Below are 9,087 nucleotides of genomic sequence, written 5' to 3' on the forward strand. Positions count from 1 at the left end.
CAGAGGCGCGGGCCGGAGCAGCCCCCCTTTCCAAGTGGGCGGTGAGCTAGGCTGCGCGGGGCCCTGAGCCCTGCGTTCCAGAGCTGTGCGCGCCCCCACCCCGCGTTCCAATCTCAGGCGCTCTTTGTTTCTTTCTCAGCGACTTCAGATCTGCCGGATCCCTTACTCTTCCCTCTTCCCGCTCCTTTGCTCGCGGGTCTCCCCACCTGACCGCAGCCCCGAGGCAGCCGCGCGCTTCCTCCCACGCCCCTTTGGCGAGGTGCCACCGGACCCCTCTGGTTCAGTCCCGGGCGGATCCCCCCTCACCGCGCGACCCCGCCTTTTTCAGCACCCCAGGGTGAGCCCAGCTCAGACTATCATCCGGAAAACCCCCAAAAGTCCCAGCCCAGCGCTGAAGTAACGGGACCGTGCCCAGTCCCGGGCCCTGGAGGAGAAAGGCTCGAGGGCGCCCCCACCCCACCCGCCCACCCTCCCCGCTTCTCGCCAGGTCCCTATTGGCTGGCGCGCTCCGCGGCTGGGATGGCAGTGGGAGGGGACCCTCCTTCCTAATGCGGTTATAAAAACAGCGCCTTCGGCGGGGTCCAGTCCTCTGCCACTCTCGCTCCGAGGTCCCTGCGCCAGAGACTCAGCCGCGCTCCCACCACCCACACCCACCGCGCCCTCGTCCGCCTCTTCTCCGGGAGCCAGTCCGCGCCACCGCCGCAGCCCAGCCCATCGCCACTCTCCGCAGCCATGACCACCAGGTCCGTGTCCTCGTCCTCCTACCGCAGGATGTTCGGCGGCCCGGGCACCGCGAGCCGGCCGAGCTCCAGCCGGAGCTACGTGACTACGTCCACCCGCACCTACAGCCTAGGCAGCGCGCTGCGCCCCAGCACCAGCCGCAGCCTCTACGCCTCGTCCCCGGGCGGCGTGTATGCCACGCGCTCCTCGGCCGTGCGCCTGCGGAGCAGCGTGCCCGGGGTGCGGCTCCTGCAGGACTCGGTGGACTTCTCGCTGGCCGACGCCATCAACACCGAGTTCAAGAACACCCGCACCAACGAGAAGGTGGAGCTGCAGGAGCTGAATGACCGCTTCGCCAACTACATCGACAAGGTGCGCTTCCTGGAGCAGCAGAATAAGATCCTGCTGGCCGAGCTCGAGCAGCTCAAGGGCCAGGGCAAGTCGCGCCTGGGGGACCTCTACGAGGAGGAGATGCGGGAGCTGCGCCGGCAGGTGGACCAGCTAACCAACGACAAAGCCCGCGTCGAGGTGGAGCGCGACAACCTGACCGAGGACATCATGCGCCTCCGGGAGAAGTAAGGCTGCCCCCATGCAAGTCGCTGGGCCTCGGGAGGGGGCTGGAGGGAGAGGGGAACGCCCCCCGCCCCCGCCAGGGCTGCCACGCCCTTGGGGATGAGGCCCGGGGGAGGCCTGCCGGGGGGACTGCAGAGAGCAGCGGCTGTGGCTGTGACGGCGCAGCCCCGCCCAGAACCCAGACCTTGCAGTTCGCATTTCCCCCTCTGTCCCCACACATTGCCCAAGGACGCTCCGTTTCAAGTTACAGATTTCTTAAAACTACCACTTTGTGTGCAGTTGAAGGCCCTTGGGCACAATGAGAGCGAGTCCTCCAAACTTTTACAAAGTTTCCTGCCCCTTCTGGCGGGCTGCCAACTCCGGGCGGGAGAAGGAAGGAGGGGAAGGCGGTGGAGGAAGCGAGACAAAGGGATTGTCTCTCGGGGGTGGGGATGGCGGCGCTGTCCTGCAGGTCTGTGCGGCGACCGTGATTGCCCCTCTGCGCGGTGCCCAAGGTCCCACTGAAACCTGCCGAGGGCTGCAGACCTGAAAGCTGCAAGCGCTAGTTGCGCCGAGGTGGCGCAGCGGCTCTGGAGGCGCAGCGCGGCTACGTGGTGGTTGGGTGTGGCCGCCCCGCCCCTGGAGGTTTCCCAGTTCCCCTTTGGTTAATGCGCAACTGTTTCAGATTGCAGGAGGAGATGCTTCAGAGAGAGGAAGCCGAGAACACCCTGCAATCTTTCAGACAGGTTTGTAGGCTTTCTTCCCACTCGCAGCCGCCTGACCCCACCCAACACAACCCACGAGCAATTCTAAAAGTTGCTTAACCCACGTCTAAAAAGTGCAAAACTTCAGGGCTGCGCGTAAAGCCCTCTAGTGGCGGGAAGACCACAGATTGGAGCTTCTCATTATTAGAAAAAATATTAATAAAACCGCTTGGACGATTTTTTTTATTTATTTTTATTTTTATTTTTATTTTTTTGAGACAGAGTCTCACTCTGTCGCCCAGGCTGGAGTGCAGTGGTGAGATCTTGGCTCGCAGCAACCTCTGCCTCCCGGGTTCAAGCGATCCTTGAATGATTTCTAAGCCGTTCCTTGGGACATAAAGAAAAATCTTTTAACTTTTTACTTTGTTTCCAAAATGTTGCACAGTTTTGCAACACACTGACCTTCTGGTTTCGAACGGTCACAATTTTAGACTGTGGTTTGCCAAAGTCAAGTTGCTTAATTTTTACAAGGTCACAAAAAGCGCAGTTATGCCCTACAGTTTAAAATGGAAAACGTGTTGGAAGATAAGAAAACTTAGTTTCCAACTGGAATGGAGCCAGCAAGTTTCTTTTCTTCTTTGCAACTTCTATTGTGGCATTAAAGTTCGATGGAAGTATCACTATGCACAACTATTTTGTGATCTAATAAGGGTGAAAAGGAGCCATCTGTCCCCTCGGCTGAGGGGTATTAATGGTTTCTGTGGGCTTCACTATGGAATGTAGATACAGACATTCTGGCAAATGTGGTGGCTGTGGACAGAAATAATAGGAGTCTTTGTGTTCCCGGGGAAGCTTTGCAGCACTCTACATTCTTATTGAATATGTAGTGATGTAAGCACTGTTCTAATTGGACACAAGTATTTGCTAACATCCGTTATCTAATATCTGGCCCAGACTTGAGAAGTGTGTAATGTAAAAAGTTTTTAAAGCTACAAACATACCTCACATTTTGAAAGTCCTTTCTTGATTGGATTCTTGTATTCTTTAGCACTCTCACCATAAAAAATAATAATAATAGTAATAAATCTAAGGCTGAAAAATTCAATTTTAACTAAAGGGTTTTTGTGCGTTTTTTTTTTTTTTCCACCAAAATTGGATGGACTTACAGAATTTTTGACTTAAAATTGGAATCCAGAAGCCAGAAGATCCCCGTTATAGTCTATAGTTTTATTCCCTGGAATATTTACTGGGATTAACTGCAAAGCACTCTCAGATGAATAGTGTAGTACAACATTTTGAAACTGAAATACATTTACCAAATTTATTTAACCACAGCAATGTGTGGTTCATTTTAGTCCTTGAGCATTTTTGATTATCATACCTGTAATGTTTTCTGCAGAGTCGTGAGTTAATGTAAAACAACATCAATACAAAAGATCCTCTGTTTCGAGATTAAGCAAAATTCCTCATCCTCTTTAAGCAAAATTCCTCATTCTCTTCAATGTAATAGTAATGCCACATTGATCTTTCTTTGGAGATTAGTAAAATATCTTTAATGTATTTCTTAGGGCTTAGCAAGTAAAAATGAATGTTTTCATCAAGTCTGATCTTTTTATCACCCACTCTTCATTCATTTTTCCACTAAGGTGATAGAAAAGTCTCAACAGTTTAAGACCATAAGGCTATAAACTGAACTCCAAATATAATTGCTGACAAGATAAACAATCCTCATGCATCCTTTTGAGAGGAAATAAAATCTTAGTTGCAAGATTACATGTTCTGAATTGGAATGTTGAGCTTTACAAATGGAAACATAGAAGGACAGCTGAATCAGCAAAAATCCTTCATGTAGTTTCATTCTCTGCAAGTTTGACCAGTCATTCTGAAACAGGCCAACTGAACGGATACAGTGGCAAGTGAAAAAGACACACCTTTGTAGGATGAGTCAAAGGAGTTTTAGAAGAAAAATCCATCAGAGAAAGCAAAGAAAATACAGTTCAGAGTTACATTTCTTTTCCAACTTTTCCTGAACTGAATCTTTGGCAGCATATCCTGAATTGGGTGATTATTGAGTATAAATCTAGCCTTGTACAATGGATGCCACATGACTACATACTTGCTTTGGAGCCTAAGGATAAGTTTCAAAAGATTTGAGTGGGGAAAAAAAGCTAAAACTCCTGAAGCACAGGTTTCTGCTCTCCATGTACTCAAGTGTACATGAAGTTATGAAAATTTGTCCACCTCTATCATCATGTTATTCCATGAAATTACAAAACAAATCTTAAGAATGTTGTGGCATAGATTTTCTAGATTTAAAAAGTAATTAAATTAAAGGAATTACTTTATTTTTTGAGACAGAGTGTCACTCTGTTGCCCAGGCTGGAGTGCAGTGGCGCTCTGTCAGCTCACTGCAACCTCTGCCTCCTAGGGTTGAAGAAATTATCCTGCCTCAACCTCTCAAGTAGCTGGGACTACAGGTGTGTGCCACCCACCCAGCTAATTTTTGTATTTTCAGTAGAGACGGGGTTTCGCCATGTTGGCTAGGCTGGTCTCAAACTCCTGACCTCAAGTGATCCACCCACCTCGGCCTCCCAAAGTGCTGGGATTACAAGCAAGAGCCACCATGACCAGCCTTAAAAAGTAATTTTTAAATGTCACTGGTAAAATGTGGATTCAGTCATGATTGAGTGCAGTTTACCATGTGTGTGGACATTCATTTATTTTAAAATTGTCCGATCACCACCTTGAGTAAAACACAAGGGGTCACAATTAAAATATATTAGTGAGCAGGAAAAAGCACAGCATATTGTAGCACTGAATGATTTATAAACCTATTCAAGCATCATAAAATGTGTCAACACCTTTTCTATAGTAAGGAGACTAGGTTCAGATGGTTAATCTAAGACAAATAAATGAGATAAGCCATAGACTTTTACATTCTCCATGTCCTGTCTTTTCTCTGTTCAAAATAGGATGTTGACAACGCGTCTCTGGCACGTCTTGACCTTGAACGCAAAGTGGAATCTTTGCAAGAAGAGATTGCCTTTTTGAAGAAACTCCACGAAGAGGTTAGTGGAGTGACTTTCGGGGAATGAATGAGGGTAAGGCAGCCCCCACGGTTGGCACAGCTGACCGTCTGTCTGTTCTTTTTGCAGGAAATCCAGGAGCTGCAGGCTCAGATTCAGGAACAGCATGTCCAGATCGATGTGGATGTTTCCAAGCCTGACCTCACGGCTGCCCTGCGTGACGTACGTCAGCAATATGAAAGTGTGGCTGCCAAGAACCTGCAGGAGGCAGAAGAATGGTACAAGTCCAAGGTAGGAAACAAATCAGTGTGGCTTGAACAAAAGAAAAGCATTGTGTTCTCAAAACCCCATACCTGTGTGTGATTCCTAAATATCTTCTAGCTCCAATGCACAGCTGGCTTTGACTTCTTGCTCACATTGTGTTTGTCGCCACGGCCTTCCCACCACTCACATCACCTCCTTTATTTATATATATATATTTATCACCTCCTTTATTTATATATATATATATATTTATTTATGAGACAGAGTCTTGCTCTACTGCCCAGGCTGGAGCGCAGTGGCATCATCTTGGCACACTGCAACCTCCGCCTCCCAAGTTCAAGTGATTCTCCTGTCTCAGCCTCCTAAGTAGCTGGGATCACAGGCAAGCACCACCATGTCCAGCTAATTTTTGTCTTTTTAGTAGAGATGGAGTTTCACCATGTTGACCAGGCTGCTCTCAAACTCCTGACCTCAGGTGATCCACCTGCCTTAGCCTCCCAAAATGTTGGGATTACAGGTGTGAGCCACCACACCTGGCCACATCACCTCGTTCAGAATAGCAGACTCCCTTCCCCCTAACCTTACCTCCAAGTAAACCCCAGTGCCATACCTTTGACGTCCACTGTGTTGAAATGAGCATAGTAGAGTGAACTCTGAAAATATTAATGTCAGTACTCCACTCCTCTTTCCCTGACTTTCAAAACAGAAATTTAAACCTATACTGGAAGACATTCAGTGAGAAATATGATTTTTTTTCTAAGAGAATCAAAAGACTTGAATGTGAGCAATCTACATTTCTGTTTTCTTCCTAATAGTTTGCTGACCTCTCCGAGGCTGCCAACCGGAACAATGACGCCCTACGCCAGGCAAAGCAGGAGTCCAATGAATACCGGAGACAGGTGCAGTCCCTCACCTGTGAAGTGGATGCCCTTAAAGGAACTGTGAGTACCAACCCTGCAGTAAAAGAGGGAAAACGATGACTCATTCTGTTGACTAAGCTCATGGTGATACCTGAACAAAATGCTGAGTGAGTAAAAATTTATACCATAATGCAAAGAAAATGAATTATCAAGACAGGCTCAAAACAGACTTGATGGTGCTCTTGAAGGTTTTAGCTTGCATATATCGTTGCTTCTAATATGAAGGACTTGGTACTTGTATTCTCCACCAAAAATTATAGTGGTCGCCCTTTGCCACTAATGGAAATTATTGCAGAAGGTCTGTAAATGGTTCTGGGAACAGCTGGAGTTTTCTGAGAAATAACACCAGAGATCTTTGTCACCTCGTGCAGAATGAGTCCCTGGAACGCCAGATGCGTGAAATGGAAGAGAACTTTGCCGTTGAAGCTGCTAACTACCAAGACACTATTGGCCGTCTGCAAGATGAGATTCAGAATATGAAGGAGGAAATGGCTCGTCACCTTCGTGAATACCAAGACCTGCTCAATGTTAAGATGGCCCTTGACATTGAGATTGCCACCTACAGGAAGCTGCTGGAAGGCGAGGAGAGCAGGTAGGGAACTCAGACTTGGATGCGTGAACTAATGGTGACCATTTGTTGGGCCCTGTGCCACGGGCCTCTAAGCACAGTGTCACATTTAATCTTTAGAAAGTTTCTTTGAGGTAACTACTTTCCGCTTTTTGTAGAGGAGGAATTTGAATTGAGAGAGAGTAAATGACTTGCTGAAGTAAGGGTTAACCAACAGCAGAGCTGGGATTTGAACCCACAAATCTGTCAAAGCCTCCACTCTTCTAACTCCTGTTCATGCCTCTGTGGAGAAAATGCTTGTAGTAACATATTTTAAATGTACTAACAAGACCAGTCATAGGAAAATGTTTCTGAGACAAATCCCTAGTTTATGACTTAAAACAGTACATTTTCTTACATGATGAAAACGAGAAGTGTATTAATTTGTTCCTAGTGGTTGAAGTTATGTGCCAACAATTTTACTGTTTCTCTTCATCTGTTTATAGGATTTCTCTGCCTCTTCCAAACTTTTCCTCCCTGAACCTGAGGGGTAAGCATTTTATTTCCCTTTAAGAAAAACGTCAGCAGCTTGTAACCATGGTGTTTAAGTCAAAGCATTCTTTTTTTTAGGATATCTGAAAAATGCCATATAAGAGAAAACTCTATAAAACATCTAATTTTCAAACCCAAGTATGCTCTCGCATTCTATGCTCTAAGTTAAATGCAAACTCCTTTTTCCTTCTTCCTGCTGCAAGTGCTATCTCATCCTGATTCTCAAGTGTGTCAGGGCCTGGGTTTGCAAACAGCGACTACTCTAAAATTATTTGGGGAGTAGCACTTTACACAATTGTCTCTCCCCCACAAATCATAATTGTTTCACTAAAATGGTTACTTGGTTTTTCTAAGAAAAAACTCTTTTGTACTCATTTTTGGCCTCTTTTTGCTTATTTAGAAACTAATCTGGATTCACTCCCTCTGGTGGACACCCACTCAAAAAGGACACTTCTGATTAAGACGGTTGAAACTAGAGATGGACAGGTTGGTATCTTTTAAGTAAAATATAGAGTAATCTCAGACAGGGGTTGATATGTTTTAAATCAATGGATCTGCATCTCAGATACAGCAGACTAATTTGAGAGGTTCAGGTTTCATTCATGCCTACTAAAAAAAGAATAGGCTCCTTCTTCCAGCAGTACACACAGCCAACTAATTATTTGGCTCCTGGATGTGAAGCTGAGATAGCAATCTTCCTACACTCCAAAATTAGTGATTTGCTTTGGTGCTTAATTTGAAGTGGGAGTAAGCTTCCTTAAACCACTTCCTAAAGCAGCTACAAGAAACAGCTTCACTAGACTACCTCAATATGGGGAATGCTTTGATCCTGGACATATGGCATCTTCCTACCTCCATACTTTATAGATTCCTAAACCCATCTATATAATACAAGCATGTGCCATATGATCATTTAGTTTTAATGTCTTCATTGCTTTTAAACTTGGCTGTGTTGTGTACAACTATTATACCATCCTTTATAAACACACTTTTTTAAAAAAAAATTCTTTTTGTAAGTTACAGCATTCCATTGGATCCTTATATTGCCTGTAGTGGAAGAGAGTCTTGTGTGTCTGCTGCTTCTAGCTTTCATTCGTGCAGAAGCAACATAACCTTCTGATTTTCACAATAAATTAAATATACTTAGCAGGATTCTTATTTGCCATGATGTATAGGATAATTTAATCTTTGGCATGTGGCATTACATTTATTGGTTTTTTTTTTTTTTTAAACAGGTTATCAACGAAACTTCTCAGCATCACGATGACCTTGAATAAAAATTGCACACACTCAGTGCAGCAATATATTACCAGCAAGAATAAAAAAGAAATCCATATCTTAAAGAAACAGCTTTCAAGTGCCTTTCTGCAGTTTTTCAGGAGCGCAAGATAGATTTGGAATAGGAATAAGCTCTAGTTCTTAACAACCAACACTCCTAAAAGATTTAGAAAAAAGTTTACAACATAATCTAGTTTACAGAAAAATCTTGTGCTAGAATACTTTTTAAAAGGTATTTTGAATATCATTAAAACTGCTTTTTTTCCAGCAAGTATCTGACCAACTTTTTCTGCTTCAATAAATCTTTGGAAAAATTCTTTTGTTGTGTTATTTATTGGATAGTAGCTAAACAATTCTCTATTTGGTCCTGTTAGTTAATTTGTCATTACAATCACGTAACTTGATAAATTCAGGTTATTTATGCTTGAGATGTAGTTCTTAATTTTGTCATTTTCGATAGACCTCACTTCTTTTTATTATTACTTAAAAACATTTACAAATAGGTGCTGTCGAATAAAATAACT

General features: G+C 44.9%; 1 protein-coding gene across 1 annotated transcript; it reads left to right on the top strand.

Moving 5' to 3' along the window:
• Positions 1-558: 558 nt before the first annotated feature.
• VIM (vimentin) lies at positions 559-8,879 on the top strand. Its single transcript, XM_008002397.3, has 9 exons — positions 559-1,295; positions 1,958-2,018; positions 4,949-5,044; positions 5,132-5,293; positions 6,082-6,207; positions 6,558-6,778; positions 7,240-7,283; positions 7,686-7,771; positions 8,521-8,879. Exons 1-9 carry the CDS (start codon positions 733-735, stop codon positions 8,560-8,562), a joined length of 1,401 nt encoding a protein of 466 aa, XP_008000588.1. The 5' UTR covers positions 559-732; the 3' UTR covers positions 8,563-8,879.
• Positions 8,880-9,087: the final 208 nt, after the last annotated feature.

This window comes from Chlorocebus sabaeus, chromosome 9 (assembly GCF_047675955.1).
Source record: "Chlorocebus sabaeus isolate Y175 chromosome 9, mChlSab1.0.hap1, whole genome shotgun sequence".
NCBI lineage: Eukaryota > Metazoa > Chordata > Mammalia > Primates > Cercopithecidae > Chlorocebus > Chlorocebus sabaeus.

Excerpts from the sequence above, each read along its gene's own strand:
- VIM (XM_008002397.3), top strand. The coding sequence starts at position 733 with ATGACCACCAGGTCCGTGTCCTCGTCCTCCTACCGCAGGATGTTCGGC. Across the intron at positions 5,045-5,131 it reads TGAAGAAACTCCACGAAGAG|GAAATCCAGGAGCTGCAGGC; the intron begins GTTAGTGGAGTG and ends TTCTTTTTGCAG. Across the intron at positions 5,294-6,081 it reads AAGAATGGTACAAGTCCAAG|TTTGCTGACCTCTCCGAGGC; the intron begins GTAGGAAACAAA and ends TCTTCCTAATAG.